The sequence below is a fragment of the Callithrix jacchus genome, chromosome 9, assembly GCF_049354715.1.
Source record: "Callithrix jacchus isolate 240 chromosome 9, calJac240_pri, whole genome shotgun sequence".
NCBI lineage: Eukaryota > Metazoa > Chordata > Mammalia > Primates > Cebidae > Callithrix > Callithrix jacchus.
Genome location: NC_133510.1, coordinates 4850319 through 4870753, shown reverse-complemented (window position 1 = coordinate 4870753; position 20435 = coordinate 4850319). Strand labels below are relative to the sequence as shown.

General features: G+C 38.6%; 1 protein-coding gene across 4 annotated transcripts in view; it reads left to right on the top strand.

Annotated features, from left to right (window-relative positions):
* Positions 1-20435, top strand: part of PIK3C2G (phosphatidylinositol-4-phosphate 3-kinase catalytic subunit type 2 gamma) — a 414912-nt gene that overhangs the window by 374326 nt on the left and 20151 nt on the right. The window contains exon 31 of one of the 4 annotated variants that reach the window (XM_035255240.3): positions 7239-14055. The exons of the other annotated variants lie outside the window; for them this stretch is intronic. Coding sequence (XP_035111131.3) covers positions 7239-7322 — 84 coding nt within the window. The 3' untranslated portion in view covers positions 7323-14055. Of the gene's footprint in view, positions 1-7238; positions 14056-20435 lie in introns of those variants that run through there. 4 annotated transcript variants of the gene reach the window in all.

Here is a 20435-nt window from a genome sequence, read left to right as displayed (position 1 = left end):
CAAAATACGTGGTTCTAGAATTTTGATTCTGTAAGTATGGGTTGGACTATCTCAATCTGTGCTGTGCAGGCATCTCTTGGTCCCACGGATTCCTCTACCGTCTTTTTCATTTCTAGATTTGTTTTCCTCTCTCCTGCTGCAGATTTTTTGCATTCCAGATGGCTTTCTGGTGCCAATGGGAGCACTTTGAAAATATAACCCAAGTGGCTAGTACCCTGATATCTCAAATGGCACTCTACACACAATGTGAGTTTGGTACTTGGCACTCTACACACAACGTGAGTTTGGTACTTGGCACTGTACACACAATGTGAGTTTGGTACTTGGCACTCTACAGTGAATTGTGGTGCCTGCTGGAGCAGAACAGAGATAACGCTTGTACTTGGCGAAGATAATAGTTGAGGGTTGTGAAAATAAAGCACAGACAATGGCAATGTTTGACACAGGAAAACAGCACTGTTCTGCATATGCTTTTAAAATTTACTTGGCTGAGTCCTTTTACAGTCTTAATTTTTTGCTGGTTTTTAAAATCTAGATTCTTAAAGGAAATTTGTCATTGTTTCATCATAAATGTACTTCAGTCTAAACAAATGTCAAGTTTTAAGTAAAAGATGATTTCCTTTGTTTGTTTTCTTTTTTTTTGATGATTTCCTAATAACAATCATCTTATCAACTGTTTTTGTCCTTCATTCCATGAATAAAAATTGTTCTCCCAGAATTGGCACATTTTGACACTGATCTACTACTTCAAAGAATAAGATGCAACGGATAGTGAAGAGAACCTGGCCAGAGCTGGATATTCTGTTGTGTTTCATGACTTTTTTTGCCAAAGAAACATAGACTTCAAAGATTACTTATTATTTCTTTTTTTTTCTTGATTGTACTTTAGGTTCTGGGGTACATGTGCAAAACATGCAGGATTGTTGCATAGGTACATACATGGCAATGTGGTTTGCTGCCTCCATCGCACTGTCACCTATATTTGGCATTTCTCCCCATATTATCCCTCCCCAACCTCCCTACCCCCACTATCCCTCCCCTATTCCCCCACAACAGACCCCAGCATGTGATGTTCCCCTCCCCATGTCCATGTGTTCTCATTGATCAACACCTGCCTATGAGTGAGAATATGTGGTGTTTGGTTTTCTGTTCTTGTGTCACTTTTCTGAGAATGATGGTTTCCAGATTTGTCCATGTCCCTCCAAATGACACAAACTCATCCTTTTTTATGGCTGCATAGTATTTCATGGTGTATATGTGCCACATTTTCCCTGTCCAGTCTATCATCAATGGGCATTTGGGTTGGTTACAGGTCTTTGCTATTGTAAACAGTGCCACAATCAACATACATATGCATGTGTCTTTATAATAGAATGATTTATAATCCTCTGGATATATATACAGTAATGGGATTGCTGGGTCAAATGGAATTTCTATTTCTTGGTCCTTGAGGAATCACCACACTGTCCTCCACAATGGTTGAACTAATTTACACTCCCACCAACAGTATAAAAGTGTTCCTGTTTCTCCACATCCTCTCCACCCTCTGTTGTCTCCAGACTTTTTAATGATTGCCATACTAAATGGCATGAGATAGTATCTCAATGTGGTTTGAGTTTGTATTTCTCTAACATATGAACATTTTTTCATATGTTTGTTGGCCTCATAAATATCTTCTTTTGAAAAGTGTCTGTTCATGTCCTTCACCCACTTTTGAATGGGTTTGTTAGTTTTTTTCTTGTAAATCTATTTTAGTTCTTTGTAGATTCTGGATATTAGCCCTTTGTCAGATGGGTAGATTACAAAAAATTTTTCCCGTTCTGTTGGTTGCCAGTTCACTCTAATAGTTGTTTCTTTTGCTGTGCAGAAGCTCTGGAGTTTAATTAGACCCCATTTGTCTACTTTGGCTTTTGTTGCCAATGCTTTTTGTGTTTTAGTCTTGCAGTCATTGCCTATGCCTATGTTCTGAATGGTTTTGCCTAGGTTTTCTTCTAGGGTTTTTATGGTGTTAGGCCTTTAAGTGTTTAATCCATCTGGAGTTAATTTTAGTATAAGGCATCAGGAAGGGGTCCAGTTTCTGCTTTCTGTACATGGCTAGCCAGTTTTCCCAACACCATTTATTAAGCAGGGAATGCTTTACCCATTGCTTATTTTTCTCATGTTTGTCAAAGATCAGATTATTGTAGATGTGTGGTGTTGCTTCTGAGGCCTCTGTTCTGTTCCATTGGTCTATGTCTCTGTTTTGGTACCAGTATCATGCTGTTTTGATTACTGTAGCCTTGTAATATAGTTTGAAGTCAGGTAGAGTGATGCCTCCAGCTTTGTTCTTTTTGCTTGGAATTGTCTTGACTGTGCCAACTCTCTTTTGGTTCCATATGAAGTTTAAGGTGTTTTTTTTCCAGTTCTGTGAAGAGGGTCATAGGTAGCTTGATGGGGATAGCATTGAATCTGTAAATTACTTTGAGCAGTATGGCCATTTTCACAATATTGATTCTTCCTAACCATAAGCATAGAGTGTTTTTCCATCTGTTTGTGTCCTCTCTTACTTCCTTGAGCAGTGGTTTGTAGTTCTCCTTGAAGAGGTCCTTTACATCCTTTGTTAGTTGTATTCCTAGGTATTTCATTCTCTTTGTAGCAATTGTGAATGGGAGTTCACTCTTGATTTGGCTCTCTCTTTGTCTGTTATTGGTGTATAGGAATGCTTTTGATTCTGCACATTGATTTTGCATAATGAGATTTTGCTGAAGTTGCTTATCAGTTTCAGGATATTTTGGGCTGAGACAATGGGGTCTTCTAAATATACAATCATGTCGTCTGCAAATAGAGACAATTTGACTTCCTCCTTTTGATAATTGAATACCCTTTATTTCTTTTTCTTGCCTTATTGTTCTGGCTAGAACTTCCAATACTATATGGAATAGGAGTGAAGAGAGGGCACCCTTGTCTGGTGCCAGATTTCAAAGGGAATGCTTCCAGTTTTTCTCCATTCAGTATGATATTGGCTGTTGGTTTGTCATAAATAGCTTTTATTATTTTAAGATACGTTCTGTCAATACATAGTTTATTAAAAGTTTTTAACATAAAGGGCTGTTGAATTTTGTCAAAGGCCTTCTCTGCATCTATTGAGATAAACCTGTGTTTTTTGTCTTTGGTTCTGTTTATGTGGTGGATGACATTTATAGGCTTGCATATGTTGAATCAACCTTGCATCCCCGGGATGAATCACACTTGATCGTGAAGGATAAGCTGTTTAATGTGTTGTAGCAATCAGTTTGCCAGGATTTTATTGAAGATTTTTGCATCTATGTTCATCGTGGATATTGGCCTGAAGTTTTCTTTTTTTGTTGAGTCTCTGCCAGGTTTTGGTATCAGGATGATGTTGGTCTCATAAAATGATTTGGGAAGGATTCCCTGTTTTCGGATTATTTGGAATAGTTTCAGAAGTAGTGGTACCAGCTTCTCTTTGTATGTCTGGTAAAATTCAGCTGTGAACTCATCTAGACCTGGGCTTTTTTTCGCTGGTAGGCTATTAATTGTTGCCTCAACTTCAGCCCTTGTTATTCATCTATTCAGGATTTCAACTTCTTCCTGGTTAGGCTTGGGAGGGTGCAAGTGTGCAGGAATATATCCATTTCTTCCAGGTTTACTGGTTTGTGTGCATAGAGTTGTTTGCAGTAATATCTGATGGTAGTTTGTATTTATGTGGAATAAGTGGTGATATCCCCTTTATTGTTTTTTATTGCAACTACTTGATTCTTCTCTATTTTCTTTTTTTATTAATATAGCTAGTGGTCTATTTTGTTGATCTTTTCAAAAAACCAGCTCCTGGATTTATTGATTCTTTGAAGGGTTTTTGTATCTCTATCTCCTTCAGTTCTGCTCTGATCTTAGTTATCTCTTGTCTTCTGCTAGCTTTTGAGTTTTTCTGATCTTGCTCCTCTAGGTCTTTCAATTTTGACGATAGGGTGTTGATTTTAGATCTTTCCTTGCTTCTCATGATGGCACTTATTGCTATAAATTTTCCTCTAGACACTGCTTTAAATGTGTCCCAGAGATTCTGGTATGTTGTGTCTTTGTTCTCATTGGTTTCGGAGAGTATCTTTATTTCTGCCTTCATTTCATTGTTTATCTAGTCAACCTTCAAGAGCCAGTTGTTCAGTTTCCATGAACTTGTACAGTTCTGAGTTAGTTCTTAATCCAGAGTTCTAATTTGATTGCACTGTGGTCTGAGAGACTGTTTGTTATGATATCCATTCTTTTGCATTTGCTGAGGTGTGATTTACTTCCAATTATATGGTCAATTTTAGAGTAGGTGTGATATGGTCCTGAGAAGAATGTATATTCTGTGGATTTGGGGTGGAGACTTCTGTATATGTCTATTAGGTTTGCTTGATCCAGATCTGAGTTCAAGTCCTGAATATCCTTGTTCATTTTCTGTCTCATTGATCTGTCTAATATTGACAGTGGAATTTAACGTCTCCCACTATTATTGTGTGGGTCTAAGTCTCTTTGTAGGTTGTTAAGAACTTGCTTTATGTATCTGGGTGCTCCTGTATTTGCTGCATTTATATTTAGGATTGTTAGCTCTTCTTGTTGCATTGATCCTTTTACCATTATTTAATGCCCTTCTTTGTCTCTTTTGATCTTTGTTGGTTTAAAGTCTTTTTTATCAGAGACTAGGATTGCACCTCCTGATATTTTTTTGCTCTCCATTTGCTTGGTAAATCTTCCTCCTTCCCTTTATTTTGAGCCTGTGTGTATCCTTGCATGTGAGATGGGTTTCCTGGATACAGCACACCAATGGGTTTCAACTTTTTATCCAGTTTGCCAGCCTGTCTTTTAATTGGGGCATTGAGCCCATTTACATTTAGGGTTAACATTGTTATGTGTGAATTTGATTCTGCCATTTTGATGCTAGCTGGTTGTTTTGCCCATAAGTTTATGCAGTTTCTTCCATTTGTCAATGCTCTTTACCATTTGGTATGTTTTTGGAGTGGCTGGTACTGGTTGTTTTTTTCTATGTTTAGTGCTTCTTTCAGGAGCTCTTGTAAGGCAGGCCTGGTGGTGACAAATATCTCAGCAATTGCTTGTTCATAAAGGATTTTATTTCTCCTTCACTTATAAAGCTTAGTTTGTCTGGATATGAAATTCTAGGTTGAAATTTCTTTTCTTTAAGATTGTTGAACTTTGGCCCCCACTCTCTTGGGGCTTGTAGGGTTTCTGCAGAGAGATCTGCTATGAGTCTGATGGGCTTCCCTTTGTGGGTAATCCAACCTTTTTCTCTTGCTGCCCTTAGCATTTTTTCCTTCATTTCAACCCTGGTGAATGTGATGATTATGTGCCTTGGGGTTGCTCTTCTTGAGGAATATCTTTGTGGTGTTCTCTATATTTCCTGGACTTGAATGTTGGCCTGCCTTGCTAGGTTGGGGAAGTTCTCCTGGATAATATCCTGAAGTGTGTTTTCCAGGTTGGATTTATTCTCTCCATCACATTCAGGTACACCTATCAAATGTAGATTAGGTCTTTTCACATAATCCCATATTTCTTGGAGGCTTTGTTCATTTCTTTTCACTCTTTTTTCTCTAATCTTACCTTCTCATTTTATTTCATCGAGTTGATCTTCAGTCTCTGATATCCTTTCTTCTGCTTAGTCGATTTGGCTATTGAAACTTGTGTATGCTTCATGAAGTTCTCGTGTGTGTTTTTTAGCTCCATGGAGTCATTTATATTCTTCTCTAAGCTGTTTATTCTCATTAGCATTTTGTCAAACCTTTTTTCAAGGTTCTTAGTTTCTTTGCATTGGGTTAAAACATGTTCCTTTAGCTCAGAGAAGGTTGTTATTACTCACCTTCTGAAGCCTGTTTCTGTCAATTTATTAGACTCATTCTCCATCCAGCTTTGTTTTTTTGCTGGTGATGAGTTGTGATCCCTTGGAGGAGGCGAGGCATTCTTATTTTGGGTGTTTTTGTCCTTTTTGCACTGGTTTCTTCTTATCTTTGTGGATATATCTACCTGTGGCCTTTGTAATTGGTGACTTTGGGATGGGGTCTCTGAGTGGATGTCCTTTTTGTTGATGATGAAGTTATTTCCTTCTGTTTTTTAGTTTTACTTCTAACAGTCAGGCCCCTCTGGTGCAGGACTGCTGGAGATCCACTCTAGACCCTGCTTACCTGGGGATCACCTGCAGCAGCTGTAGAACAGTAAGGGTTGCTGCCAGTTTCTTCTTCTGTTATCTTTGTCCCAGAAGAATACCCACTAGATGTCAGCCTGAGCTCTCCTCTGTGATGTGACTCTTTCAATATACAGGGGTCGGGGAGCTGCTTTAGGAGATAGTCTGTCCCTTAGAGGAGCTCAAGTGCTGAGCTGTGAGCTCCATTGTTCTGTTCAGAGCTGCCGGGCAGGTACATTTAAGTCTGCTGCAGCAGAACTCATAACCACCTTTCTTTCCCAGGTCCTGGGAAGGTGGGGCTTTATTTATAAGTTCCTGACATGCTGCTGCCTTTTTTCAGAACTGCCCTGCCCAGCAAGGAGGTAGCCTAGTCACAGTCTGCCAGCAGAGGCATTGTTGAGCTGCCATGGGCTCCGCCCAGCTGCTGTGTAACTTACTTGTGGTTTTGTTGATAGAGGTATAGTTAGAAGTGCCTTGATAATGGTGGACTGCCTCACTAATGGTCTATGCCTCGGTTGTGGCAGACTACCTCGGTCATGGCAGATGCCCTTCCCCCAACAGAGCTGGACCGTCCTGGGTCCATCTGCACTTGCTGCGAAACTCAATCCAGAGCATTTCAGATTGCTGGTCTTTGTGGGATGGGATCCACCTAGCCAGATCACCTGGCTCCGTTTCATCCCCCTTTTTTTTTCAGTTGAATGGGTGGTTCTGTCTCCCAGGCATTCCAGGAGCCAGTTGAAATGGCCACGCAGATTTCCATGAGTTTTTGTACAGAGACCCACTGCGCCGGCTGAAACAGCCATGGTGGAAACTCGTGGCACTTTTCAACCTGGGAATCTCCTGGTCTGTGGGCAGTTTCTAACTTGTTTGGAAATGCGGTGTTCACTCACCCTCTGCATTATTCTCACTGGGAACTGCACTCCAGAGCTGTTCCTATTTGGCCATCTTAGTTATTATTATTTGATGACAAAAACCATTCATTGTCCTAAAACCTATCATCACTGACCTCTGTCTAATAGCCGACAAACACCTTTAACCACCACTTCTGTTTGAACTTTTTTGTCACCAGCTTTTTCATGAATCTTTGCTGGACATTGGCACCAAGTGGATTGTGTCTGCATTCTCTGAACCTCTTGGACAGCACTATTTCTGAGGCTTCCTTGGCTCTTGCAAATTTAAGATATACGTATGTATAGTGGCTTAGTCAATGTTGGCTTTACCCTTAGCTCCTAAATGTGAATATTTTCCAGTATTCAGGGCTTTAACTTTGAAACTAATTTGCTAAGAAATGTTACCCAGTCTTGAAACTACAAAGATAATATGAATTACTATTAAATTGATATCTCTACTTTCAATCTTTCTCTGACCTTCACTTACATGTTTCCAACTGCCTGATGGGCATTTACATTCCAATATCTTGCCGTCTCTTTAAACTCAACAGTTGTACAATATAGTCCTCTGCTTACCAATGAAACCATCTCTCATTCCAAATTACTTATTTCTATAAATTGTTGTGACACCATCAAGTAATTCCTAATCAAAATTTCTCTATAATTTCTTTTCTTTTAAATTTCTTTTTTTTATTTCAATACATTTAGTGAACAGGTGCTTTTTGGCTGCATGGAAAAGTTCTCTGGTAGTGATTTCTAAGATTTTGGTGAGCTCATCACCCAAGCAGTGTACACTATACCAAATGTGTAGTCTTTTATTTCTCATCCACATCCCACCCTTCCCTCCAAGTCTCCAAAGTTTATGATATCATTCTATTCCTTTGTGTCCTCATAGCTTAGCACTCATCTAAAAATGAGCACACAAAATGTTTAGTTTTTCATTCCTGAGTTATTTCACTTAGAATAATGGTCTCCAGCTCCATGCAGGTTGCTGCCAGTGCCATTATTTCATTCATTTTTATGGCTGAATAGTATTCCATGATGTGTATATGTTCATAAAAGTATAGAAAAAATAAAGCTTCTGCACAGCAAAAGAAGCAATCATTAGAGTGAACCAGCAACCAACAGAATGGGAAAAACATTTTGCAAGCTACCCATCTGACAAAGGGCTAAGATCCAGAAACTACAAAGAACTAAGTATATATATCACATTTTTTTTCACTTGTTGGTTGATGAGCATCTAGGCTGGTTCCATATTTCTGCAATTGCTAATTATGCTGCTATAAACATACATGTACAATTGTCTTTTTCATGTAATGACTTCTTTTCCTCTGGATTGATGCCCAGTAGTGGAATTGCTGGATCAAATTGTAGTTCTACTTTTTTTCTATATTTGAATTCCTTTTTTTACTCATATGTATAACCTTCAACAAATCATTTTAGCTTATTTTAGATTACATTTATTATTCTCAAAATCCTATTCAGCATTCTCTGTCAATTTATCTATAGGTTACTTTGATTGACTGTTATAATATTCCTTTCCTTGTTTTCTTCTCCAATTCCCTCCTGCACAAAACATTCTAAGATGACATTTTGCTATATCAGTACAAATTTTTAACAGAGTCTCTGTAAATTCAAAATTTCTTAGCTTAATACCTTACAGTACTACACAATCTAGCTATAACCTACCTCTTACATTCACCTCTCAACACAAAATTTATGTTGTATCTAGATGGATCACTCCTTGTAAGCTAAACACACACCACTCATAGATGGATCACTCCTTGTTAACTAAACACACACCACTCATAGATGGATCACTCCTTGTTAACTAAACACACAGCACTCATAGATGGATCACTCCTTGTTAGCTAAACACACACCACTCATAGATGGATCACTCCTTGTTACCTAAACACACACCACTCAAAGATGGATCACTCCTTGTTAGCTAAACACACAGCACTCATAGATGGATCACTCCTTGTTAACTAAACACACAGCACTCATAGATGGATCACTCCTTGTTAACTAAACACACACCACTCATAGATGGATCACTCCTTGTTAACTAAACACACAGCACTCATAGATGGATCACTCCTTGTTAGCTAAACACACAGCACTCATAGATGGATCACTCCTTGTTAACTAAACACACAGCACTCATAGATGGATCACGCCTTATTTCCTAAACACACACCACTCATTCTATCTGACTATGTCATATGTCTATTTACCTTCTATCTACTTGATACATCCAATGCAATCTTCTAGGCTTAGGTCAAATTGCTCATCCTCCCTGAAGCTCCTGTTTGGAATCTCTACTATATACACCATCTATTTGATATTCACTGCCTTCTCTCAGCTCTAAAAACTTGGATTACCTTAGTTTATCCTGAAGTTTCAATTGCATTGAAAATTTGCTGAGTATAAAAAAACTGTGGAAAATATACTTTGAATACTTTACGGTGGTTAGCACAATACATGCCCTTAACACACAGCGGTTAAATAAGCGAATGTTTGCCTAAGTGTACATCATGTGGAAAAAACCCACATTCCAGAGAAGTGTAATCTATATTTAAAAATCAATAGCTTTGATCTGTGAATCCAGCTATAATACTTGACACTAAACTAAGGATGGTCAAGTGTCAAATATTTGATCTCAACATTCATCTCACTTAAAAATAAAGTGAATTCTTGTTGAGGACTTTCTTTTTAATGTTCAAAAACCCTGAACACTTTCCTTCAATGTATAGGTCGCCACATGACTGAAATTTCATTTATTCTCTCTCTTTTCTTTTCTGACACTCTTGTACCCTTATCTCTGCCCTTTCTGCAAATCTCCCTCAATTCTACATTCTGACCTGAAAAAGTTCTAACCTACAAAAGAAGCAATAAAGAAGTTAAAAGACTGATGAACAAGTACAGCCCTAAAGAGAATAGCAAAATGCTGAAACTTTACATATTATAAAATTGTTTTAAAAGAATCATTTCATTTATAACTATATTTTGATTTTTTTTATTATACTTTAAGTTCTGGGGTACATGTGCAGATCCTGCAGGATTGTTACACAGGTATACACATGCCATGGTGGTTTGCTGCCTCCATCCTCCCATCACCTACATTAGGTATTTCTCCTAATGTTACACCTCCCCAATCTCCCAACCCATGCTATCCCTTCCCTATCCCCACAGCCCCTAAAAGACCCCAGTATGTGATGTTCACCTCCCTGTGACCATGTGTTCTCATTGTTCAACACCCACTTATGAGTGAGAACATGCAGTGTTTGATTTTCTATTCTTGTGTCACTTTGCTGAGGATGATGGTTTCCAGATTCACCCATTTCCCTACAAAGGACACAAACTCATCCTTTTTTTTTTGAGACGGAGTTTCGCTCTTGTTACCCAGGCTGGAGTGCAATGGCGCGATCTCGGCTCACTGCAACCTCCGCCTCCTGGGTTCAGGCAATTCTCCTGCCTCAGCCTCCCGAGTAGCTGAGATTACAGGCACGCGCCACCATGCCCAGCTAATTTTTCGTATTTTGAGTAGAGACGGGGTTTCACCATGTTGACCAGGATGGTCTCGATCTCTTGACCTCGTGATCTACCCGCCTCAGCCTCCCAAAGTGCTGGGACCCTTTTTTTGGTTGCATAGTATTACATGGTATATATGTGCCACATTTTCTTTATCCAGTCTATCACAGATGGGCAGATGGGCATTTGGGTTGGTTCCAGGTCTTTGCTATTGTAAACAGTGCCACGACAAACATATGTGTGCATGTGTCTTTATAATAGAATGATGTATATTCCTTTGGGTATATACTCAGTAATGGGATTTCTGGATCAAATGGTCTTTCTATTTCTAGGTCCTTGAGGAATCACCACACTGTCTTGCACAATGGTTGAACTAATTTACACTCCCACCAACAGTGTAAAAGTGTTCCTATTTCTCCACATCCTCTCCAGCATCTGTTCGCTCCAGATTTTTTAATAATCGCCATTCTAACTGGAGTGAGATGGTATCTCAATGTGGTTTTGATTTGCCTTTCTCTAATGACCAGTGATGATGAGCATTTTTTCATATGTTTGTTGGCCTCATAAATGTCTTCTTTTGTGAAGTGTCTGTTCAGATCCTTCACCCACTTTTTGATGGGATTGTTTTTTTCTTGTAAATTTGTTTTAGTTCTTTGTAGATTCTCTATACTAGCCCTTTGTCAGTTGGGTAGATTGCAAACATTTTTCCCATTCTGTTGGTTGCTGGTTTATTCTAATGATTGTTAGAATCTGTGCAAAAGCTTTATATTTTCTATTCTTTTGCTGGGCAGAGCAGAACTATATTTTGAATATGCAAAAAATACAGAATGGTAAATAATTTTCAGAGAACAAAAATTTTATTTCTATTTAGTAAAGTACTCTTTATTAACAGCCAATATTAAAATGTAAATGCTGGGAGTCATGCAGTTTCTGAGTTAAAACTCTAACGCAGATAGGCCTTCATTTTGACAAAAACATTCAGGTCCTTTTATCTCATCCCTTTAGCCCATGAGTGACAGAATCTTCTTTTTCCTGCTTTATGCATTCTGTTTTCCTCCAGGGGAGATTTTTAATGTTTAAGGAAGCAGTCTACATATACTGACTACCTATCTCAGTTATAAGTCCTTAAAAAATGTCTAAATGTGCATACAGAGAGACTACCTCAAAGCAAGGGTCACTTACCATTCAACTCATTAGAATCCTGCAAATGAACAAGTGGTACATTCTTTCCTTGTCGCATGACTTACATATGAACTACAGACTCTCTGACTTTTCCAGGTTTTTTGTCTTCAGTTTCGCTTGCCTTCTGTGAACATCATGAAAAGCTATTTTGCCTATACCATGTGTGTCAGGAACTGTCACTTAGATATGTTTCACCAAAAGAAAGTGGGAACATTTTGTACCCATAGTCACAAAATAGTAAACTGAAATCCAGCAGGTTTAAATATTTTCCCAAGAGCTCATAACTAAGATCTGAGAGCTAAAGCCTTCACAATTATGAGCTCTTATTTTTGATTCTAGATTGTATTACAGCATTAGCAGGCTATTATTCTACTATGTACCTTTAGGCTATACCTGTTCCTGTCAGACACTGCCCAGAAAGACTCTTCAAATGTTTGTCTGGCTCATCAAAAATAATTTCCAACCGGAGACCTTAGCATCTTCTTCTGTATCCATGAAGTATCCCCAAGTATAGTGGCTACATTGTACTTGGCATACCCTCTTTAGCTGAGTCATTACCTAACTAAATGAAAGAGGATACAGAGCAAAAGATATTAGGTGTCATGTGAAACCTTTGACAGACTGATTATAATTGGCTATTATGTAAATGCTGAGAATTAAAATTAGCTCTTCCAGTTTTGGCATGTGGCATAAGACTACTACAGCCCATTCCTCCTACTGATTACAACTAAAATTTATGAAAATATGTTTTTAAAACTGTAAGGTAAGAAACCTTAAAAGTAAATAAAGGAGGCAAATTGTGAAAGGCAATCAGAACTTGGAGATGTTGCCCACATAAGGATGTTTCCTCTTTTTTTTTTTTTTTTCAACTTATGTACCCATAGAGCTGTGCCCTGAGGGCGGACTCTAGTTGCAGAGAAGCACGATGGCAATGGCAGCTTTGATGGCAAAATCTCCAATAGAACTTTGTGTTTATGACTGAAAGAACCAAGAAATATAGCCCAGGTTTGCCAGAGACTATAGGAAAATCCCTGATAAAAGACAAAAGGGTATGCAGGAACTCTGTGTATAATTCTGTACAATTCTCAGCCTAATCCCTGAGCTGCTGTTGAGCAGGACAGACTCGTCTCAGAATAAAAAAAGCCTTTGTGAACTGAACTGAGATTTGAATACCTGAAAACAAAAGTCAGAACAGAATTTATATTCCTATTATAACTAGGTTGATTGCCTACTTAAAAATGTCAGCTTTCTCCAGAAGATTAAACAGCACAGAGTTTCCACTATGTAACATTAAAAATATCCACGATACAGCTCAAAATTACTTATGTAGTACCCAGGAAAATGTGAACAATCCTCACATAAAGATTTGCATAAACTTAAGGTAAAGGTGTGGGAAAAGGCATTTCATGTAATGGACACCGAAAGTGAGCAGGGGAGCTATTTATACATCAGACAAAATAAACTTTAAACCAACAGCAGTTAAAAAAGACAAAGAGGGACAGTATATAATGATAAAAGTCCTTGTCCAACAGGAAACTATCACATTCTAAACATATATGCACCTAACATTGGAGCTCCCAAATTGATAAAACAGTAACTAATAGACCTAAGAAATGAGTTCTATACAGCAACACAGTAATAGTGAAGGGACGTCAATACTCTGCTGACAGCACTGGACAGGTCATCAAGACAGAACATCAACAAAGAAACAATGGATTTAAACTATGTTCTGGAACAAATGGACTTAACATATATATACAAACATTCCATCCAACAACCACAGAATATACATTCTATTCAACAGCACATGAAATTTTCTCCAAGAACTGGAAATCATCTCCAAAAGGAACCTTCAAAACCATACAAATACATGGAAATTAAATATCCGACTCCTGAATGATCATAGGGTCAAAAAGGAGAAATCAACATGAAAATTTTTAAATTCCTTGAAATAAACAATACTGGTACAACCTAGCAAAACCTCTGGGATACAGCAAAGACAGTGCTAAGGGGAAAGTTCATAGCCCCAAACACCTACACATTAAAGTCTGAAAGAGCACAAATAGACAATCTGAGGTCACAGCTCAAGGAACTAGAGAAACAAGAACAAACCAAGCCCAAACCCAGCAGAAGAAGGGAAATAATGAAGATCAGAGTAGAACTAAATGAAAAAGAAACAACAACAACAAAAAATTCAAAACATAAATGAAGCAAAAAGCTGGTTCTTTGAAAACATAAATAAAATTGATAGACCATTAGCAAGATTAACCAAGAAAAGAAGAGAGAAAATCCAAGTGAGCTCAATCAGAAACAAAAAAGTAAATATTAAAACTGACGCTTCAGAAATGCAAAAGATCATTCAAGGCTACTATGAACACATTTATGCACATAAACTGGAAAACCAGGAAGAGATGGATACATTCCTGGGAAGATACAACCCTCCTAGCTTAAGTCAGGAAGATTTAGATAACCCTGAACAGACCAATTACAAGCAGCAAGATTGAAATGGTAATTATAAAATTACCAACAAAAAAATTCCAGATGGAGTCACAGCAGAACTCTACCAGACACTCAAAGCAGAATTGGTACCAATCCTATTGGCACTATTCCTCAAGATAAAGAAGGAGCCCTCCCTAAATCATTCCATGAAGCCAGTATCACACTAAAACCAAAACCAGAAAGGACACAACTGAAAAAGAAAACTACAGACCAATATCCCTGATGAACATGTGTGCTAAAATCCTTAACAAAATACTAGCTAACTGAATCCAACAACATTTCAAAAAGCTAATCCACAATGATCTAGTGGGTTTCATACCAGGGATGCAGGGATGGTTTAATATACACAAGTCAATAAATGTGATACACCACATAAACAGAATTAAAAAAAAAAAAAATCACAAGATCATCTCAATGGATGCAGAAAAAACATTCAACAAAATCCAGCATTGCTTTATGATTAAAAGTCTCAGCAGAATCAGCATGCAAGGGACACACCTCAATGTAATAAAAACCATCTATGACAAACCCACAGCCAATATAATGCTGAATGGAGAAAAGTTGAAATGATTTCCTCTCAGAACTGGGACAAGACAAGGATGCTCAGTCTCACCACTCCTCTACAACATAATGCTGGAAGTCCTGGCCAGAGCAATCAGACAAGAGAAGGAAATAAAGGGCATCATCCACGTCAGTAAAGAAGTCAGACTGTCACTATGATTGTTTACCTAGAAAATCTTAAAGATTCCCCCAGAAAGCTGCTAGAACTGATAAAAGAATTCAGCAAAGTTTCCAGATACAAATTAGAGTACACACATCAGTACCTCTTCTATACTCCAACAGCAACCAAGCTGATAATCAAATCAAGAACCCAACCCCTTTTACAAAGCTGTAAATCCCAGAATACTTCAGAATACACCTAATCAAGGAGGTGAAAGACTCCTACCAGGAAAACTACAAAACACTGCTGAAAGAAACCACAGATGGCACAAACAAATGGAAACACATCCCATGCTTATGGATGGGTAGAATCAATACTGTAAGAATGAGCATGCTGCCAAAAGCCAAAAACTACAGACCAATATCCCTGTGCTAAAATCCTTAACAAAATACAGCATCACTGCAATCACCACCAAAATACAACCATCATTCTTCACAGAATTAGAGAAAACAATTCCAAAATCCATATGGAACTGAAGGCTTGCTTGCCTGCATAGCCAAAGCAAGACTAAGCAAAAAGAACAAATCTGGAGACATCACATTACCTGATTTCAAACTACACATAGTCACCAAAACAACCTGGTACTTGTAGAAAAATTGACACATAAACTACTGGAACAGAATGGAGAACCCAGAAGTAAACCTGAATTCTTACAGCCAACTGTCCTTTGACTAAGCAAACAAAAACATAAAGTGGGGAAAGGACACCCTTTCAACAAATGGTGCTGGGATAATTGGCTAGCCACATGTAGAAGGATGAAACTGAATCCTCATCTCACACCTTATATAAAAATCAACTCAAGATGGATTAAAGACTTTAAGAACTGAAACTATAAACATTCTAGAAGATAACATTGGAAAAACCTTTCCAGATGTTGGCTTAGGCAGTGATTTCATGATGAATATCCCAAAAGCAAATGCAATGAAAACAAAGGTAAATACCTGGGACTTAATTAAACTAAAGAGCTTTTGCACGGCAAAAGGAACGGTCAGCAGAGAGTGGGCACAAATCTTCACAATCTATACATCTGACAAAGGACTAATATCCAGAGTCTACAACAAAATCAAACAAATCAGTAAGAAAAAAAACAAGCAATCTCATCAAAAAGTGGGCTAAGGACATGAATAGATAATTCTCAAAAGAAGATATGCCAGGCCGGGTGCGGTGGCTCAAGCCTGTAATCCCAGCACTTTGGGAGGCTGAGGCGGGCGGATCACAAGGTCAAAAGATTGAGACCATCTTGGTCAACCTGGTGAAACCCCATCTCTACTAAAAACACAAAAAAATTAGCTGGGCATGGTGGCATATGCCTGTAATCCCAGCTACTCAGGAGGCTGAGGCAGGAGAATTGCCTGAACCCAGGAAGCAGAGGTTGCAGTGAGCCGAGATTGCGCCATTGCACTCCAGCCTGGGTAACAAGAGCGAAACTGCGTCTCAAAAAAAAAAAAAAAGAAGATATGCCAATGGCCAATGAACATATGAAAAAAATGCTCAACATCACTAATGACCAGGAGAATGCAAATCAAAGCCACAATTCGATACCACCTTACTCCTGCAAGAAGGGCCATAATAAAAAAAATAGTAGATGTTGGCATGGGTGCAATGAACAGGAAGCACTTCTGTACTGCTGGAGGGAATGTAAGATAGTACAACCAGTATGGAAAACAGTGTGGAGATTTCTTAAAGATCTACCATTTAATCCAGCAATCCCACTGCTGGGTATTCATCTGGAGGAAAAGAAGTCATTATACAAAAAAGATATTTGAAACACGCATGTTTATAACAGCATAATTCGCAATTGCAAAAACGTGAAACCAACCAAAATGTCCACCAATCAATGAATGGATAAAGAAACTGAGATAGATAGATGATAGGTAGATAGATAGATAGATACATAGATAGATGATAGATAGATACATAGATAGATAGATGATAGATACATAGATAGATGATAGATACATGGATACATAGATAGATAGATAGATAGATGATAGATACACATAGATACATAGATAGATGATAGATAGATACACAGATAGATAGATACATAGATAGATGATAGATAGATACACAGATAGATACATAGATAGATGATAGATACATAGATGATAGATAGATAGATAGATAGATACACAGATAGATAGATAGATGATAGATACATAGATACATAGATAGATGATAGATACATAGATAGATATATACATAGATAGATGATAGATACATAGATAGATAGATAGATGATAGATGAAGAACTGTGAGATATGTGTATATATTGCAATGCCCACTCAGCCATAAAAAGAAATGAATGGCATTCGCAGCCTTGGAGACCATTATTCTGAGTGAAGTGACTCAGGAGTGGAGAACCAAGCATTGTATATTCTCACTCATAAGTGGGAGCGAAGCAATGAGGATGCAAAGACATAAGAATGACACAATGGACTTTGAGAACTCAGCAGGAAAGGGTGAAAAAGGGCTGAGGAATAAAATACTACAAATAGGGAGCAGTGTCTACTGCTCGGGTGATGGGTGCACCACAGTCTCACAAATCACTAAAGAACTTAGTCATATGTAACCAAACACCACCTGTTCCCCAGTGATCTATGGAAATTTAAAAAAAATTGAAAAAGACACACATGGTTGAGATTTGCCTCCCTTTCTGGGTAAGGTCTGGTGGCAGGGGATGCTTTGAGGCCACAGGGAGCACTGATTAAGCTCCCTGGTGTGGCAGAGACAGTGCCTGCTTGTCGTTGAGATTGACTCAGTATCTGCTGTGGAACAGAGGCTGGCAAGCCTCCCCTAGTGGCTCAGACTGGCTTGTCTCACAGTAATTCTCTATACTTTGGCAAGATTCCTACAAGGCTCTAGCAGAGAGGAACTGGAGACAAGATAGGGTTCTTTTAGAATCTGCTGTGGCATGAAGGCCAGCAAACCTGTCTCAGTGGGTCAGCTGGACAAGTCTTCCAGCAGATTCTTACTCCTTTGGGACAGTTTCCTGACTACAGTGAGAGGAGCTGGAGCTGAGATTGAGCCCCTTCAGGATTTGCTGTGGAACAGAGCCCATCCTGTGGCTCAGATAGGTGAATCTCCCAGCAGTCCTCTGTGTGGGTGGGATGTGTCTCAGGCTGTGGCAGAGAGGGACTGTAACCAAGACAAGAGGCTCAGATGGGTGTAGTCTCCCTGTGTGAGCAGCACGAAGCTGGGACCACAACTGAAGGGGCCTGGAGCCAACTCACAGGGTAACTTAGGATTCCACTGTGGAGACCAGTGTTGGTGTGCGTAGAAGCAAAGACACCAGTGTGTGTGTGATTCCTCCAGAACACTGGAAAGTGGCTTTGGTTGCAGGTCAAGGCTAAACAGGGCTGTAGCCAAATTCTTTAGGGAATGGGTCGTTTCCAGGTTTGAACCAGTGATCATGACCAGCAGGTCTCCCACCGTGGTGCACTCTCAAAATAACACCCTAGGTGTCTGGTTCTGCCAGGGTCAAAATCTTAACTGAATCCTAAGGCTCACCAAGAGACTTTTGCCTGTGGATGGGTGCGGAATTCTTGAAAGGAGATATAAGTAGGTGACCTCCTATTCTGCCCCATCTTGCTGACACCACTCCTCAGCCGTTAGTCATTCTACCATTTAACTGAAGCACACAGCAAGTCATATCGCAAGGGCTTTTATTACACATTATTATCTTATAAACACACTCTTTTCATGATAGCTAGCCCGAGTTTAAAAAGGGCACTGTGACAGGCATGTCGATGAGAAAATGCTTTTTGATTAAGTTGTTTTGTTTCTGACATAGACCTCAGGTTTTGATAGTTCTGTCATATTTTAATCATTGTCAGTTGCTTTCCACTAAAGCTTATGTTATTCAATGATTGAAAACATTTAAGTTAAAGAAAAGATGAAAAATTCTCATAAATTATTCATTGGAAAGATAATAACCTATTAAATACAATTAAGCTTTAGATTAATCTACAGAAATTTCCTCTGTGTCTGGTATTTTTAAACCAAGCCTGTATCGTCATCACACTCCTGGTAAAACTTGATCTAGAAGTATTCTTTCTTTGTAGTGAATCAGTGTAGGATAGTGGTTAGGAATATAGGTTTTATAGAAAAACCTCCTCAATAAACTGAGGCCAATAATCCTGACCTGAGGATTATTTTTATGGGGTGCTTTAAATATAGTAAACACTCATTATGTGACAGCTATTATTATTGTTATTATTATTACTACAAATGCAAAATAAATATTTTACTCATATACACATATGAGAATACTGAAGACTTGCTGGCATGCCCCATAATGTTAGATGCTTTCACTTACTTTATAAACAGTTTAAAATGTGCTTTGTTGGGCCAGGCATGGTGGCTCACACCTGTAATCCCAGCAGTTTGGGAGGCCATGATGGATAGATTACCTGAGATTGAGAATTCAAGACCAGCCTGACCTACATGGAGAAACCCCATCTCTACTAAAAATACAAAATTAGCCAGGCATGGTGCCACATGCCTGTAGTCCCAGCTACTCAGGAGACTGAGGCAGGAGAATCACTTGAACTCAGGAGGCAGAGGTTGCAGTGAGCCAAGATCATACCACTGCACTCCAGCCTTGGCTACAAGTGAAACTCCATCTCAAAAATAAATAAACAAATAAATAAAAGGTACTTTGTAGTTGTGCTAACATCCACTGCCATTGTTTCTGTTTTGCTACATTACCCATGTTTTTAAGATACTTTAATTTGTTGCCAGTAAGAACAACAGCAGCATTGAAAGCATTTGAAATGCTGTATGCAATCTGGGGCAAGAAACAAAAGCAGAAGATTGGTATATTGAATTATTCACATACCTTAAACAATGCCATTTAGAGGTCAACATTGTGAACAAAGAATTACTAATATGCATCATAATTTTAAGTTTTGCAACCTAAAGTAATAACTAAGCTAAGAATCCCCTGTATTTCTCTCTTCAGTTGAGAAAGAAGTCTCCTCACTAGTGAATTCTAAGAAGATCCTAAGGTCTTCACTTCCAATCTTTCTAAGTAGTAAGGCACTTTTTAAAGCTTAAGAAATTTATCTATCAGGTGTCACTGAAATCTTTTTAATAGCATACAATTTATCTGAGCACAGCGGCATGTGTCTGTAGTTTCAGCCGCTCGGGAGGCTGAGGCGGGAGGATTTTTTGAGCCCAGGAGTTGGAAACCAGCTGAGGCAATGTAGTAAGACCCTGTCTCTGAAAATCAAAATCTGATAATTTAAGAAACATAATTTTTAAAACTGCCATAACTGTAGCAGTGCTTTTAAAATATTCAAATTGTGTTAACAAGAGCATCTACATATATTTGACAAAATAATAGCACACGTGAATAAGACATAAAATTCCCTCTGTAGAGAGTGTTTGGTGTTAACATGGATCCAGCCCCCTGCTCTAACCATGGGTCACCTCT